The sequence below is a fragment of the Brachyistius frenatus genome, unplaced genomic scaffold, assembly GCF_029030835.1.
Source record: "Brachyistius frenatus isolate BFR_SWC_R1_liver_20210118 unplaced genomic scaffold, ASM2903083v1 Contig_43, whole genome shotgun sequence".
Taxonomy (NCBI): domain Eukaryota; kingdom Metazoa; phylum Chordata; class Actinopteri; family Embiotocidae; genus Brachyistius; species Brachyistius frenatus.
This window is the reverse complement of record NW_027210642.1, coordinates 1,653,085-1,670,208: the sequence shown is the minus strand read 5'-3', so window position 1 is coordinate 1,670,208 and position 17,124 is coordinate 1,653,085. Positions and strand designations below refer to the sequence as shown.

The 17,124-nt window shown below is 41.6% G+C and overlaps 1 protein-coding gene across 1 annotated transcript in view; it reads left to right on the top strand.

Annotated features, from left to right (window-relative positions):
• Positions 1–17,124, top strand: part of rnf213a (ring finger protein 213a) — a 33,655-nt gene that overhangs the window by 5,661 nt on the left and 10,870 nt on the right. The window contains exons 7-42 of the mRNA XM_069702850.1: positions 271–473; positions 592–881; positions 968–1,227; positions 1,373–1,585; positions 1,681–1,873; positions 2,072–2,127; positions 2,753–2,927; positions 3,020–3,181; positions 3,295–3,393; positions 3,470–3,592; positions 3,841–4,024; positions 4,252–4,425; positions 4,525–4,677; positions 4,770–5,389; positions 5,507–5,666; positions 5,752–5,969; positions 6,519–6,656; positions 6,772–6,936; positions 7,550–8,834; positions 8,934–9,115; positions 9,225–9,380; positions 9,470–13,072; positions 13,158–13,282; positions 13,630–13,746; positions 13,821–13,945; positions 14,038–14,172; positions 14,278–14,339; positions 14,528–14,681; positions 14,765–14,906; positions 15,019–15,210; positions 15,302–15,432; positions 15,528–15,685; positions 15,776–15,982; positions 16,150–16,337; positions 16,440–16,560; positions 16,692–16,792. Of these exons, the coding sequence (XP_069558951.1) occupies positions 271–473; positions 592–881; positions 968–1,227; positions 1,373–1,585; positions 1,681–1,873; positions 2,072–2,127; positions 2,753–2,927; positions 3,020–3,181; positions 3,295–3,393; positions 3,470–3,592; positions 3,841–4,024; positions 4,252–4,425; positions 4,525–4,677; positions 4,770–5,389; positions 5,507–5,666; positions 5,752–5,969; positions 6,519–6,656; positions 6,772–6,936; positions 7,550–8,834; positions 8,934–9,115; positions 9,225–9,380; positions 9,470–13,072; positions 13,158–13,282; positions 13,630–13,746; positions 13,821–13,945; positions 14,038–14,172; positions 14,278–14,339; positions 14,528–14,681; positions 14,765–14,906; positions 15,019–15,210; positions 15,302–15,432; positions 15,528–15,685; positions 15,776–15,982; positions 16,150–16,337; positions 16,440–16,560; positions 16,692–16,792 (10,770 nt within the window). The remainder of the gene's footprint in view (positions 1–270; positions 474–591; positions 882–967; positions 1,228–1,372; positions 1,586–1,680; positions 1,874–2,071; positions 2,128–2,752; positions 2,928–3,019; positions 3,182–3,294; positions 3,394–3,469; positions 3,593–3,840; positions 4,025–4,251; positions 4,426–4,524; positions 4,678–4,769; positions 5,390–5,506; positions 5,667–5,751; positions 5,970–6,518; positions 6,657–6,771; positions 6,937–7,549; positions 8,835–8,933; positions 9,116–9,224; positions 9,381–9,469; positions 13,073–13,157; positions 13,283–13,629; positions 13,747–13,820; positions 13,946–14,037; positions 14,173–14,277; positions 14,340–14,527; positions 14,682–14,764; positions 14,907–15,018; positions 15,211–15,301; positions 15,433–15,527; positions 15,686–15,775; positions 15,983–16,149; positions 16,338–16,439; positions 16,561–16,691; positions 16,793–17,124) is intronic.

Genomic DNA, 17,124 nt, shown 5'->3' with positions numbered 1-17,124 from the left:
TCTGTGACGGATCACAATCTGAACGTGCAAAGTGCCTCAAACTTTTGCCTGGTACTATATTTGTAAAGTATAAACACATGCTATGCTACTTGTTGGATGACAAATTATCTCTGACTACATCTACAATCCCCAACTCGGAGTTAAGCTGCCTCACCTGGTCGTAAATAGAAACATTGCTGTAGCTTTTGATGTGTGATGTGGACAAGGAGGGCTCCTGTGTCACTGATTTTGCACCACATACATTTGAATTTTTTTCTCCTTTTCACGCAGGAATCTTGGAGAACATGGGTTTCTGGTCGAAGGCAGTGTGACGACCTTCAGAAATAAAGCTGTATCTGAGTCCATACCGTACAAATATGTGGTGTATAGGAATAAAAAGCAGGTGTATGAGTATGAGTACATATACAAGCTGGATTCTACACACCAGACAACCAACAGATGTTTGTTTGTGAAACCGCAACTTGTCAATGACGGTAAACTTTTATTTGGTCAATCTCTATTTATATTTGTCTGCATACTACTCTTTTTACTATTTTATTTAACATTTGTGTTGCTCACTGTTAAATTTGTCTTGTATCCTTTTTATGAAAGGGGACTGGCATCAGTATGATGACATCATCTGTGCTGAGCCATCAAAAGGTGTGCTCAAACGCATCAAGGAAACAATCTGGCCTGATCAAAGGAAGAGTCTGATTCAAGGCAGAGAGATCGCGGGGAATATAATGCTGGAGGGCATATTTGATCTTCTCAGGAGCTGGACTGAAACCAACTTGAGAAGTTTTCTGATGCAACTAAATCAGTTCTATGAGGTTTATAAGGACCCTTATGTGTTTGAAGATAAACAAAAGAAGTGGTCCTCCTTACAATACGGAGAAAATGATGTAAGTTCACAATCTTTGTGTACAACGTCTAGACACCCTCAGGTACGGTTGATTCAGCTCACCTGTCTGCGTCTCTAATTTCTCAGGTGAAGAGGATGCTGAAAACATTCATGCTGACAAACGTGATTCCTCAGCTTCTGAAGGATGGAGACGGAAAGAGTCTCTACATTCAGGACCGCATGAGAGCGGCTGTGATCATGCTTCATGCATGCAAACAGCATGGCATCAGACTTGATGAGGGTGAGCTCGGTCGGCTCTGTCCTATGCTGTGTTTACCCAAACTCGAGAAGGAGGAGTTCCTTCAGTTCTGGACACAGTTTTCTCAGGATGTGTCTATTCTCAAACAGTAAGTACCTCATCTTGGAATCACACATTATAATTACATTGTAATCCCTCTCATCATATACTCACTCAAGAGTAATAACTTTACTGTTTATATTTGCTCTAATAATAAATGTTCTGTTCAAATGCCCAAATTGTTTTTGATGTAGTTTGCCAGAAAAGCTGCTGTATCTGATAAAGACTGTGAAAGCAGCAGGAATGCCTCATTGGCTTATGGTGTTGCCACTTCTCCACCTCCTCAAAGGCACCACAAAGCCCTTCGAAGTACCAACTTCTGGAAACATGAAGTCCAGCTCATCCTGGGCAGGTTTGCAAGACATTGAAATAGGCAGCTCATCACACATGAGCAGTCAACACAAGAAGTAAGATTCCACCTGCCTTTGCCCACAAACATCAGCATTTATTTGAAAATAGATCTGTATTACTGAACATCTTTTGATTGCTTTTGTATTTTCAGAGCATTGATAAATGTGATGAAAAACCGCAGTCACTTGATGGAGGTGGATGCACTCTCAGCTCGATCCTGCTTATACCTCATGTCACTGAGTGATCTGATGGAGTGTAGCATCAACATTAACAATGAGCTTTTGGATATGCTCCAAGTTTTCACCATTAAGACTCCTCAGGATATTTCTGCGAGCCACGCTCAGGTGAGTGGCATCTAACACATATTTCTTCATATTATAGACTGTCAGCATTATTTTGTAACTGGAAATAGTTGCATCATTGGTCATACTGTCCAGTTATTAGAGATAAATCTGCAACTGCAGCCAGTGAGAAGCAAGAATTGTTAGTGATGATGTTATGAAATGAATTAATGTTCATGATTTTCTTTTTTTTTTCTTCAGGAAGTGACTGACATTCTCTCACATATTCAAGGGAATCTCATTGAGGAAAAATACAGGTAATTTACATTTTTTTGATTGAACAGCATAGACATGAAGTCTGAAAACATATAAGTTGTACTTATCTGTTGAAATTATCATTGAATACACCACAATGCATTTTACATGTTTTTTTTTTTGTGTTGCACTGCCCTGTCATTTAGATAGCTGTAAAGGAAGGAAGGTACATGGTTCAAATGGGTTGCCTCTTAATTAGTCAAAGGTGTGTTTTGGGCATAACGTGAAACAAACTAATCATCTACCATCTATCTAAGGCAGGTTAGAGATTAAATGAATGATACACCTATAAAATAACAGTAAAATACTGAGTTAAGACAGGATTTGTTTTGGTCAATTGTGCAATCCCTTTTAGTTGCCACAATACAACACTTTGGCAACAATATGCCTGATTACACCTCATCTTAAGACAAACAATGGGCGCTCAGATGGCCGCAAATATATTTGCTATTTTAAACAACTTTTATTGCAGAAGCACCAAGATGAACTTTCTATGTTAATACTTTTAACGTCAGGTGTTGTGAGTTTGTTTCTGTGACTGTCCTTGAATATTTCAACGTGGAAGCAAATTTATACATATGGAAGTATTTATGTTTGTATCCTTCATTGTTTTTTTGTTTTGCATAGTTATTTTACAGAGCTTTACAGGAAAGAGTGCCTGGCAACAGCAGTGAGACTGTTGGAGAAGATCTGCAGAGGTGTCAAACTGCAATCATTCACCCAGAACTACCCTAACATTCCTGTTGCCTGCATGAATTTGGTCGCATCAGTGTCAGACTTTGTTCAGTGTAAAAAGCAACAGGTATGTGAAGTATGCACATGTTGTGAAGCAACTGACAACTGACAATTAATCCTTGCTGATCTTGAAGTACTGTACTAATACTTTACGTATAGGAGACTCAAGAAGGAAATGGAGAGAAACAATATGCAAAAGACCTGGTGATCTCTCGGGCGATGGTCGTAATGAGAGAATGGATGACTCGGTCCTTTCGACAGGGTTTGCTCAGCCGGGGTCTGACATCCTTCTACCAAGTTAAGGCAACAGAAGAGATTGAAGTGAGCAGTTTAATTTGTTCAAATTAAACACAAAATATACAGACAGATACCACTCGTGGGTCGAGAGTGTTGGAAAAATAAGACTTAAATTGAAATGTTGACGTGTGTTACAGATGTGGAACAACATAATGTCCATCAATTTTAAAGATGAAGACTGCACGAAAGACTGGAGGCAGACATTCACTATGGATTTTGAGGGCAAGTACAAACAGGTAGGTGATACATATTTTCGAGATTTCAGTTTGGATTTTTGGTCATTTATTTACATATGTGACTGTGTCGTTTTAGGAATCTGCTCTGGATCAAATTGAGTTCTACTGTGCAAAGATAGAGGAACTTAATGCCTCCCATCCACATGTTGCTGCTAGTATTGAGAGGTGTGCTCTTGAGGCTGTTACTTCTTTGTGCCAGGTATGAAGACTTTTCATTCTGTTTTAACATTTACATACATTTGTGGCATAGTTTTTGGCAGTTCTAGTCATATTTAACAACAATACCACCTTATATCCCCCAAAAAAGAGGTCAACAAATCAGAAAGTGTGTTCACAAGAATGTTTTGGTAGAAATAAAAGGTTCTGTACAGGTCACAGGTTCACTGCATCTATTTTAAAGATTAACCATCATGTTTTTTTTTTTAATTCTACGTCATCTGTATGCAGACCAAGTCGGAGGGCAAGCTTTTTGAGAGGTTTAAGATCAACTGGAGGTTCCCGAAACTCATCTCTGCCATTATCCAAAAATCCTGGCCAAGGAACAGTCAAGGAAATTATCATGAAGACGAAGAGGTGGTCCTTCGGCACCTCCTTTCCTGGACAGCTGCCAAAGACATTTTCAAACTACACGGTATCTCCTCAGTTTAAACTAAATCACTAAATGTTTAACACCCTGACAGAAACAATTGGTGGTGTAGGAATGTGGAAAGTAATGGTAAAAGCTACACCTGGTTGTGATCTCTAATTTATAGGAGAAAAAAAAACCTCCATTAGTAGGTAACCAGGCACGTTTTGACCCAAGTAAATCAGTACTGTGGTTTTAAATAAATCACTGAAATGTAAATTCTGTTTCTGCAGGTGCAGACGAACAGCTGATTGAGAAACTCACTCAAGATGCCAGAGACAGAATCGCCATAGCCATATCATCGTTCACTGCCATGAACAATCAACTCGTCCAAGGGAACATTAAAATCAGCCTGCTCAGCATCATTTTGGAGCGGCGAGGCGCCTTCTTAGAACTGCTGAAGATCGGTAATCACAGTATAATAGTCAGCTGTGACTAAAATGTAATGGTTTACACTGGTATAACGGTGAACATAATATTAAGATGTTTGTGTGTGTTATTACCAGACTGCCTCTCTGAGAATGAACAATACAAGGACAATGCCAAAATGAAGAGGCTGTTACAGTGCAGACAGGACGAAGTCAAAGCTGTTTACCATGAAAAGGAGCTCGTGGATGTCCTCTTAACAATGAGCCACAAACTTGAGGAACACATGACAGGTATGTTGAACATGTCAGGAGACTTTGTCACTGTGGTTTTCATTATACGGTTGCTGCAAACTCAACACATGCCTCTTCAATTTCCATGATAGTTGATGTTGCTGACATGGAAGACAAACAGCAAGTAAACATTGAGAGCATGACCTTGCATCATTTCATGGAGGTTCATCAATTTGATCAACTAGCCTCTCCGAGGGTTGGTGTTGTCACCTACTTCGATCTGGATAAAGAAGTCAGAAAGATGGCAGAGGTCCTGTACACCTTCAGAGACAGTTATGTATTCAGAACGTGTTGGGAGAAACAGGCCAAACTCCTGGCCGCTGAAGAGATGGAAAACGAGGATCCTGTTGAGCACGAAGTAGCTCAAATCATGGCAACACCAGCAATGATAAATGAGGACATTTTCATGGATAGTTTTACCGAGTACAAAGACATCTACATTCGTCTGAAGAATGGCAGCATAAGGCTTGAAGAGGTCAATCTGCTCTTCGGAGCTTTTAAGGGCAAGTATGACGACCTCGCACTGGACCTGGACATCATGTGCAAAGTTGATAAATCTACCGACAAACAGTGGATCCACAGCAGAGTCCAACAGATCGAGCAGTATCACGAACTTCATCTCGCTGTGGTGTCAGCTCAAATTATCATGACGGTCAAAGAGACGCTTTGTCTTCAGGGGGACTTCAGTGTGCTGGAGACGCTCACAGAAGTTGTAAGTGGCCAATATTATTACAATTTAGACATCACAGTAAACCCTCATGGATGACAATCATGATAATTATCTCTCAAATTTGTTTCGGCAAAGTTAACTTGACTTTACTCTCCTCAGAATCATGCAGACTTTCAGAAAGAGCAGCTCAATCGGATTGACAATGACTTGATGCAGGCAAAGATGGTTCTGGTGGACATCACCGAGCCCCGAAGACTGTGTCTGCAGGAGCTGGGACTCAGAGGACGCTTTGTAAAATGGGTGAAGGATGCCCTTGAAGGTAAGTACAGTAATTATCTAGTCTCAGCACGTATTTAATTTAATGGTAGTTAAAAAAAAATAATATTCTGAATGATTCTCTTTAGATATCAACGAGTTGAAGGTGTTTGTCGATCTGGCTTCCATCTCTGCGGGAGAGAATGACATGGATGTGGATCGTGTCGCTTGCTTCCATGACGCGGTCCGCGGCTACTCTGCAATGCTTTATGAGCTCAAACTAGACTCCGGTTTTCATGCCTTCAAAGAAGTGCTCAAAAAGCTGTGGAGAGCTTTGGAGAATGACGGCAACCTCCCAAAAAAACTGGTAAGAGTACCGCCTAGTACTGCGAATAAAATCATCATCAGGATTCCAATAAAATTATCACAAGTCAGCCTTTGATTTGAAGATAATATCGTTGATGCTGTGAATTGATTAGTTTAGGCCGCTGTGTCATTGCAGACAATATAAATGGTAATCACTGACAATGTTTGGGGTTCTCTACTTTACAACATTCTTCTGGGCTCTTAGAGAGTGTTATTAGCAGGACGACTGCAGAAGTTGAGATTATTTTACTGTCATTCACAAAAAAATGCTAATGTTTTGTTGGTCTGCTGAGGATTCCCCCCGGAAATATATATATATATGTAATCAATGAAATAAATACTAAATAAACAACGAACATTCATATGACTGAAGTATCATACACACTTATCCACACACTTTTATGTGCAACTTCCGGGGTAGCGCACGCTTTTTGCAGCTCATTGTGCTTCCACCTGGAACACACTGTATTGATAACATTTTGCCGACTTGCGTTAACCCTAAGAAATGAGTATTTTACAGCACAATTAAGAAGAGTGTGTTCTCTTGCAGCGGGACAGTGCACGTCATTTGGAATGGTTGAAGACTGTGAAGGACAGTCATGGTTCAGTGGAGCTGTCGTCTCTCTCGTTAGCGTCAGCCGTCAACAACAAGGGTATCTACCTGATCAGTGCACAAACTGCACAAAAGGTAAATAACGATTCGAAGATTATTGTATCCTTATGTCAATGCAGAACAGACGTTAACTCTGACAACAAAGGTCCTACAAAATGATGTATGATGTGTGTTCTGTATTTCAATCTAGTTGAGTCTTGACACCGTCCTGAAGCTGCAGATTCCCGAGGAGCATGATGAGGGTTGCCAGATGCGCTACTATTCTCTGGAGGACCTGAGAGAGCTTCAAAACAAACTCATGCTCATGTCTGGCAAAGCGGATCAAGGGCAGAATGATGTTGATCGCTTTGCAGAGGTATATTTTTTTCATGTACAAGTGGTTCAGAAAGTATTCAGATCCCTTCACTTTCTGCACACTTTGTTGTGTTGTAGAATTAGTTAAGTATTACAATTATTTACACTATACAATCAATGCACAATAACCTATAATAAGAAATGTCAAAATCAGTTTGAGACTATTTTGCAAATTTACCCAAAAATCTAAGTCTTTTTTTTTTTTTTAATTTAAATTTAATTTTTTTTTTTTACTATTTTTGATAAGTTTAGATATTTATTTACACAAGTATTCAGACCTTTTGTTGTGGCTTACTAAATTGAGGTCAGGTACTACCTAATTGCTTTAATTATCCTTGAGATGTAGCTAAAATTTGATGAAAGTCTACCTGTTTACCTGTTGCGAATTGAATTGACTGTACATGTAGATACACACCTCTGTTAATAAGTCCCCACACTTTACACTGCACATCAAGACAAACACAAAGCCAGGAAGTTCAAGGAATTATGTAAAACGGCAATAAAATTGTGGTAAAGCATAAATCAGGGCTTAGATATCAAACCATTTCCAGTTTTGAGTGTTTCAGTAAGCATAGTAATTGTGAAATGAAATACTGTTTGTTTCTGTTTTCCAGGTTTTTGACAGTGTTCAAAGACTAGCGGAGGCATTCATTGCTCTTTACACTGCTGGGAATCCTCTGTTCAGACACTGGGAAGTGCAAATCCACTGCTGTTCAAGTAGTCAGCAACACAGCATTATGATGGACTTCAACTTGGACAGCGTTGCCAGTGTTATCGTGGAGGGCAGTATTGAAGAGCAACTTCCTGAACTCTGTAGAAAAATGGAGAAATGTTTGGACTACTGGATGGATTTTGTGGACAAACAGAGATCCCAGCATTACTATCTGAACTACTACACAGCAGAACAGATTGTCTACCTATGCAGCAAGCTGTCTCAGCAAAAGGTGGCCAGTGTGGAGGATCAAGTTCTCATGATGCTGTCCTTCATCAAGCCCAATTGCACCTCCTCAGACTTGAGGGAAGTCTGGCATGCACTTCAGTACGAAATCATCACCAAACCACAGGAGCAAAACGAGGACATTGACTTTCAGACTTTTGTTGCAGTGCCGGGAAGTGAGCTGGAAGACCCAGACTTCACCAGCGAATTGGATCCTCTACCAAGTCATGTGGAACAAGAAAATGGGTTGCGAGCATTTGACCACATATGGAATGCTTATATGAAAGACATGAAGAATTTTCTGTTGCACATTCTTGATATAAGAAGTCTTGGAAGACTGCTGGAAATACTGGCCGACAAAACTAATGTGAATGAAGAGGATGAGAGTGACGTAGACATTTCGGATGACTTTGGTGAGAACTTCATAACGAGAGAGCTACCTAAAGGTCTGGCTGCTGGAAACCCAAACCTCATTGTTTGCCCGCATGATGAGGTCTTGACGTCTTGCATCTCCATTTACATGAGCAGCGAAGATGTGAATCTTCCCACCTATGATGAAGTCCTCCTGTGCAACTCCTCGACACCATACGAACATGTGGAGCTATTCCTCAGACGCTGTCTTAGCTCTGGCTACGCAGGGCAGAAGATATACTCTCTACTGTACGGAGATCTCCTCTCTTATGATGTGAGCTCTAAAGTTGAGAACTTTTTTCAGCGAATGAAAATGCAGAGTAGGAAAGACTACAGACTTGTTATCATTTGCAGCTCAGAGAGAGAACATGCCTACCTTCCATCAGCTTTCAGCCAGTACAAATTGCACATGGTTCCTCAGGAGACATTGGCGAAGATTCAGATGTACCTCCACAAACACTATGCTGTCCCAGAAGATCAGTGCAGCGCTGCAGCTGCATTTAAAGACAGACTCTGCGTTGGTGTCGTCTCATCCAAAAGGGCTGGTGTTGGTGTGTATACAAATTCTTTCAAAGTGATATATTTCACTAATGGGCAATATTTTACCCTGAAAATTATTGTTCTTCCATAATGACCTTTTTTATTTGCAGGTAAATCTCTCTACATCAAGAGGCTGTATGAAAAACTGAAGGACTCGACCAAAAAGTCATCAACGATGAAATGCATTCGCTTGATTGAACCGAAGGTTGATGAGAATGTCATCCTGCAATCGCTGTTGGACACCCCTAAAAGGAAAGAGCTCACGATGTTCCATTTTGACGTCACATCATCGGTAAGGACTTAGTGCTTTCCTTAGTGTTATATAGCATTTTTAATAGGACATGTCTTGACAGCTTACATGCAGTATTGTGTTAATGGATTGTATTGTTTTTCTTGAATAGGTGCAGAAAGGTCTTCACGAGTTCCTTTTCAAACTGTTGATTTTGCACTATTTGATGGACTCTGAGGGAAAGATGTGGAAGTGCAATGACAAGCAGCTGTATATCATAGAGATCTTGGAGCCCACTGTCAAGTCAACAAGAAATGTTTCGTGGCAGGTAAGACGTTTTTACAAGCGCTAATCATTTATCATATGATTTAAAACCTTTGCTGAGTTGACGTAATTTTATATCTATTTTCTGAACAGGCTCAAACAGTGAACAGCACATTCACAGACGTGTTCCCAAATATTTTCTGCCGACCACCGAAAGAGGTGCTAGAGATGAGTGAGCGAGAAGATCCTCTCATTGTGAGCAAAGATGACCCTCTGATGGATGATGAAGAATTCAGGAGTGAAGCCTTTCAGCGGCCATACCAGTATCTCACACGGTTTCATAACCACAGTGATCTAGATGTGTTCACCTATCAGGGTGTTGAGGGGACACATGTGGAATGTCTTCAGATGCTTCTCCTATACTGTGGCACTATAGACCCATCCTGGGCAGAACTAAGAAACTTTGCACGGTTCCTCAACTTTCAGCTGAAAGATTGTGAGACGTCTGTGTTTTGTGATGCCACTTTCACTGGAGACACACTAACTGGTTTCAAAACCTTTGTGGTGGACTTCATGATTCTGATGGCAAAGGACTTTGCCACTCCATCGCCCAGCATCTCTGACCAGAGTTCTGGCAGGATGCAAGTCGATCTAACTGGTGTCCGAGATGAAGACTTAGCTCCTTTTATGATCAGAAAAGGATGGGAAACAGAACCACATCCGTACATCTTCTTTAATGATGACCATGTGTCCATGACCTTTATTGGTTTTCATCTGCAACCCAATGAGCAGAACTCTGTTGATGCCATCGACCCCACCTCTAAAACGGTGATCAAAAAGAATGTGATGACAAGGGCATTGTATGAAGGCCTAAACTTACAGAGAGTCCCTTTCAACATTGACTTTGATTGTCTTCCCAGAGGAGAGAAAATAGAGCGTATCTGCAATGTCCTTGGCATCCAGTGGCCTCTTGACCCGGATGAAACATATGAACTTACAACTGACAACATACTGAAGATGCTGGCAATCCACATGCGCTTCAGGTGTGGCATCCCTGTCATTATCATGGGGGAGACAGGGTGTGGTAAAACAAGGCTCATCAAGTTCCTTTGTGAATTGCAGAGGAGTGGAGTGGCAACTGAGAACATGAAACTGGTCAAGGTGCATGGAGGAACAACTTCAGAGATGATCTACACCAAAGTCAGAGAGGCAGAAAACATTGCATCTATCAACAAACAAGACTATGGATTTGACTCTGTCCTCTTCTTTGATGAGGCCAACACTACCGAGGCCATCAGCAGTATCAAGGAGGTCCTCTGTGACAAGACGGTAAAGGGGGAAAGCTTGACACTCAGCTGTGGATTGCAGATTATTGCTGCATGCAACCCTTACCGAAAACACACAGATGAGATGATTCGAAGGTTAGAGTCCGCAGGCCTTGGCTACCGAGTTCGAGCTGAAGAGACAGATGAAAAGCTTGGGTCTATTCCTCTCCGCCAGTTGGTGTATAGAGTTCAAGCATTGCCACCAAGCATGATCCCGCTTGTGTGGGATTTTGGGCAGTTAAATGACCACACAGAGAAAATATACATCCAGCAGATTGTGCAAAGAGTGGTTGAAAACAAAACAATTAATCAAAGTTACATCAAGTGCATCACTGACGTCCTCTCAGCTTCACAGCAGTACATGCGGACAAGAAACGATGAATGCAGCTTTGTCAGCCTGAGAGATGTAGAGCGCTGCATGCAGACTTTTGTTTGGTTCTTTGACAACCACTTGAGGTTTTTTGCAAATCTTGAAGAATTTGAGAGTAATCAGAATGCTGACAGAAATGAAAGGTATCAGAGACAATCTGAGCTGAGGGAACCTGTCCTTTGGTCCCTAGTCATGGCCATTGGAGTGTGCTACCATGCCTGCCTAGAAAATAAGGATAAATACAGACAGAAAATCAGCAAAAGGCTCCCCCCAGCATACAGCCCAGCAAGGGTACTGCAGGAAATCTCAATCATGCAGGATCTACTTCTGAGTGGTGTGCCTATGGGAGATACTATTGCAAGAAACAATGCCCTCAAAGAGAATGTCTTCATGATGGTTCTCTGTATTGAGTTGAGAATCCCTCTCTTCTTAGTTGGAAAACCTGGAAGTTCAAAATCTCTGTCCAAAACTCTGGTGGCAGATGCAATGCAGGGCCAAGCTGCTCACTCTGACCTCTACAAACTGCTCAAGCAAGTCCATTTGGTGTCCTTCCAATGTAGCCCTCATTCAACACCGGACGGCATCATCAATACATTCAAGCAATGTGGACGCTTTCAAGAAGGAAAGAACCTAGACGAGTACATTTCAGTTGTGGTACTTGATGAGATCGGGCTGGCTGAGGACTCTCCAAAGATGCCATTGAAAACTCTTCACCCATTGCTGGAGGAGGGATGCATTGACGACGAGCCACTACCGCACAAAAAGGTGGGATTCATTGGCATCTCCAACTGGGCACTCGACCCTGCAAAGATGAACAGAGGTATTTTTGTCTCCCGTGGTGACCCTGACGAGAAGGAACTCATCGAGAGTGCTAAAGGCATATGCTCATCTGATGCAATGGTTTTGGAGAAGGTCAGGCATTTCTTCCAACCCTTTGCAAAAGCCTACTTGTACATCTGCGACACACAAGGTAAAGGGTTTTTTGGTCTCCGTGACTATTACAGCTTGATTAAGATGATCTTTGCAGTGGCCAAGGCTTCTCAACGGAAGCCCACAGCAGAGGAGACTGTGAAGGCAGTGTTGAGAAATTTCAGTGGCAGGGATGATGTGAATGCAGTTAGTGTCTTTACCAAAAGGCTGCATATTGTGCCGAACCTGGAAAACATCAGTGCCATTGAGTTTGTGAGAGAAAACATTCAGGCAGTTGGACAGGAAGAAGAAAGTCGTTATCTCCTGGTGCTCACAAAAAACTATGCAGCCCTTCAGATCCTGCAGCAAACCTTCTTTTCAGAAAGTGGTCAACCAGAAATAATCTTTGGATCCAGCTTCCCAAAAGACCAAGAGTACACACAAATCTGCCGCAACATCAACAGGGTAAAGATATGCATGGAGACAGGCCAGACGGTCGTGCTCCTAAACTTGCAGAACCTCTATGAAAGCCTCTACGATGCCCTCAACCAATACTACGTCTACTTGGGAGGGCAGAAATATGTGGACCTTGGACTGGGAACCCATCGTGTGAAATGCAGGGTGCACAAAAACTTCCGCTTAATCGTCATTGAAGAAAGAGAGGTAGTCTACAAACAGTTCCCGATACCTCTCATCAACAGGCTGGAGAAACATTACCTGGACATCCACACTGTCCTCAAGACTGAACAGAAGAGGATGGTGGAGGAACTGGAGAGATGGGTGAAACTTTTTGTATCGCTCAACAATCAACATGCAGCAGTGGCTCAGACACACAAGTACCAACCCCCAGATGTCTTCATTGGCTACCACTCGGACACATGTGCTTCTGTGGTTCTTCAAGTAATAGAGGAGCAAAGGGAAAGTTTGGAAATCTCAGATTCTGAGAGGAGAGTGCTTGATGAGGCTAAACTCATAATGCTCAAATGTGCTACACCAGACTCAGTGGTGCGGTTGGACTGCACAGGTCTTCCAAAAGTGGAGAGTGAATATCTGGCCCGGATCTACTTTGAGGAGCAGAATAACAGCTGTTTGGCTGACTACATTCTCGCTCACACAAAACAGGAAATCCACTGCAGCTCATCCTTCACAGAGGTAACTTTAAAGTTCTCATACCAATTCCAAATATATCCTGCGGTTATAAGTGCTTACAGGGTGTAATTGTATTTTTAAACCACAGGTGACCACATTCTCCAGACTGTTGACTGCATTTGACTTGGAAACACTGGAGCAAAAGTTGCATAGTGTTGAACTACTCTCACTCCAGCAGTTTGACACGGAGCACTCCTTCTTGAAGAAGATCAGGTTTGTTGACAGACTGGGTAATGTTTTTTTTTTATAGTTCATAATGGTTATGGGCAGCTAACCTGAAACATGTTGGTTTACACAGTAACTTGTACACTAAACTCCAATCGGCAAAGCTATGAAATAGGTACTGTATCAGTAAACACTGGTATGTTTACCACAACTGTTTATTTTGGTTGTTTTACCATTATTCAGATAGTTTGACATTTGTATTGCTAGAATAGGTTTGTAAGTAAATATGGTATGGTCAAAAAAACAGAATTGTTATCGGAATATAACTGGCTATGATCTTAGAGTATGAGGTAAGGAATGATAAGTGTCAAGCTCAAATCCCTGTTGTCTTATAGGAACTTCCTCACAGCCGAAAGTTGGAGCAGAAACGCTGGACCATGCAACAGGGTCCTCATCATTCAGTGTGATTTTGGTGAAGCCTCACACAGTGCCAATCTCATTGCATCTGCAAAGTAGGTCCAACATTTTCTGTTTCTGGCAATCCACTGTGTGGTTTTGCATTACTGAATTTTCCGTGCACTTTCAGGTATTCATCAATGAATGAGATCAACAAGATAACTCAGGAGAGAACAGGAAGCCAGGTGTTGGTCTACTTCATCACCAGACTGCCAAGAATGGAAGGAGGGACCTCCTACATTGGCTTTCATGGAGGTAAGGTGAAAACAATGCGAAATGCGGATTTTTTTTTCTTCTCACACGGTGTAAAGAACAGAGAATAAGTTGAGATATGGTTATCTTTACAGGACCCTGGAGATCAGTTCATATCGATGACCTCAGGCGGTCAAAAGACATCGTTTCAGACATCAAAACGTTGCAAAACATGACAATCAGTCAAATGTTTGAAACAAGCATGGATCGCCGTGATGAAGGGGAAGAAGGTAACCGATTGATAAATTATTTATTGAAAATTACATTTACCTCTTTATAAATTGGCTTCACGATAAAATATTTGGTAGCGTTACGTTATAAAGCTCTTTTTACAGCCATGGAGGTAGAAGACATGTACTCTGACATTCAGCAGGAGGAGGAAGCGTCAGAAGAAAGTGTGAGTGAAGATGTACATTACTAAAGAATATACTGGAAATCCACATTTATAACTTTAAACATACACATCTAACTTTAGAATGTCAGTTAACCTCTCTCCGCACGCTGTTTTCTAACAACAACGACATGTCATTTTGTTCTGGCTTACTTCTGAAACTGGATTTGAACCCATATGTTCTCCTTCTGCAGGGCATGGACAACGTTGTGGACACCACAGCACTCCTGCGCAGCTGTGTGCAGAGTGCAGTCGGCATGCTCAGGGACCAGGTGAAAAGTAGCCCACGCAGTACTCAGAGAGTTGAGATCCTTTTAACACTCCTGAGTGACGATGATAAAATAAAAGGTATAAAAAGCAAAGTTTTTCAGTTATTCATTTTTATCCTAACAGCAGTTGCATTGCTCATCAGTCTATTTCACTGTTGCCAGGTGAATTTTTGCTAACGGTGAAGAGGCATCTTCACTCACTGTTGCTGACTCATGATGGCAACACCTTCTCATCCATCAAGAGCAACTGGGTCCTTAAGGAGGCCTCAAACATTGATGCTTTGCAAGAAGGAGGGACCTTCAGGTAAGTGCTTCAGTCTCAATGCAATACAATGCCAAAATTTCTGTTTGCCTATACGTTCCTATTTTTATTTTTTTTAAAAGCACTGCTAACTTTTTTTTTATGTTCATGACAGGCACACCTTATGGAAGCGTGTTCAGGCTGTGGTTGTCCCCGTCTTAGCACATCTGGTTTCAGTCATCGACCGCGACCAAAACATGGACCTCCTGCTTGATAGAAACTGTGATGAAGCTGTTAAGAGGCTGTGGTTGGACATCTTTGGCAATGACAAGCTGCTGGAAATCTCCCACCTCACACTGGGCCACAGGCAAGTGGGGCTAATTCTGCACTTTGTATCACCGAAATCCCGCAGCTAATAATATTTAACGTACTATCTACTTTGATTACACTGTTCACAGCTCCGAGATGAGAACAATCCTCGTTCAGAACTACATTGCTCAGGATAGGAACATGAGGTGCAGCATGCCCTTCAGCTGGAGGATTAAGGACTACCTGGAGGAACTCTGGGTTCATGCACTTCAACATGAAGGTATTAACTTGTTATCAGGTGCTCTCCATAATATACATGCTGCTGTAGGGATGTTGTGAAGTTATGATTTTAAATTTGAATTTCATGTCTGTTAGGTCACACTCAACACGAGTTTGATGAGTTCTTTGGGAAAACACCACTGGGACGCTACATAGCAAAAGCAGATCCAGAGATGCAGACAGAGTATTTCCACCGCTACCTTCAGGATTTCGTCTCCATGACGATGAACATCACTTGTCAGGAAGATCTCGAGGTAGTTTTTCTATAACACTTGAAGCCTTTAAATTTCAGGCTGCATCCATCTGTTCATTCACATGCTAATGCATATTATGTGCTTTTCTAGCTTCTGTGTGGTGCCTTGAACTGTTGTGTCAGTGAGCTGCGATTTCAGCAAAATGACGCTGAAACAGTACCATCTCTGCCATTGGTCCATGCTGCTTATCATGAGTTCAAGAACCGGCTGCAGAACCTCTCCAGAATGATCTGCATCGAACCCCAAGTGACCCAGAACCTCCTGAAGAGTCCTTACGCCAAAGACGGGGTTGAACTGGTGAGCCTCAGTTGACTAATTATTTATTATGTTGTTTTTTTTCCCTGTTTTGTTCAAGTTTTTTTTTTACATTCGTCATACAACGTTAATGTAATACTAGATATGATTTGTGTTGCCCTTTCAGTGGCCTGTAATGTGTATTGATCATATTCCCCCTGTCTCTTAAGGTACTGGATGCATATGCTGCTTTTGCATGTGTGGAGTACCTGGAGCCCACAGTCTTGGGCACAGATGCCCAAAGACAAGCCTGGCTCAGGCAGGTGAAAAAACTTCAGGTTCCTATTGAGCTGATCTGCTCAGAGGACAGCGTGAGACATTACGGAGAGAGGAGCAAGGTGATCGTCAGCAGAGTCCAGTAGGTCAAGCTCATCTAAAAAGATTCAGGTCCGAGGTCTGTAGGTAACTAACTGAGCTTTATCAACATGGATGGTTATTTGTTGGGTGTCTTTGTTCTTAGAGCCGGATGGAATCGTATATTTTCTCTCTCTCTGTTTGTGGAGCACATGTTGTTGGGAATCGAGAAGTTGGAGAGAAAGCTGACACCTTTAGTTTTGGAGAACACACGAGGGCTCTGCCAGGTTGGTTTGCGTTCTTTATATTAACCACAATTTTCACAATACAGGGAATTACCATAAAACTGCCTTCACCAAAACCCCAATGATTTCTCCATCGATAATAAAAAATGCATTACCTCTGCTCTGCCATCCAGATACTGGAAACAAATTCAGACCTCAAAACCCAGCAGTCATTTGAGGCAGTAATTGGTTTGCTCAAAACCTGCAAAGATGGAGCCGTCGAATGCATCTTCAGGTAGAAATTCAACTTTATACCTGTTGCAATTCATCAGAATCTCTGCTACTTTACTGCACTTATAACAGGGTATCTGCAGGGCTGGAAATATCTTAAAATGCATTAGTTCCCTCAAACATTGGCCTCAGAAAGTATTAAAGAGATTAACCTATACATTTGTGATTAACTCATCCAATTTCTTGCCCCAGTTCATATATTTTTTTTTTTTCATCTTAAAAGCAGTCATGGTTATATACAGTTGGGAAGTATTATAAATATATGAATTATGTCCATTTACTGTAATTTGGGGATTCAATTGTTACAGACACGAAAAAAGGCATAAAATGTTGTCC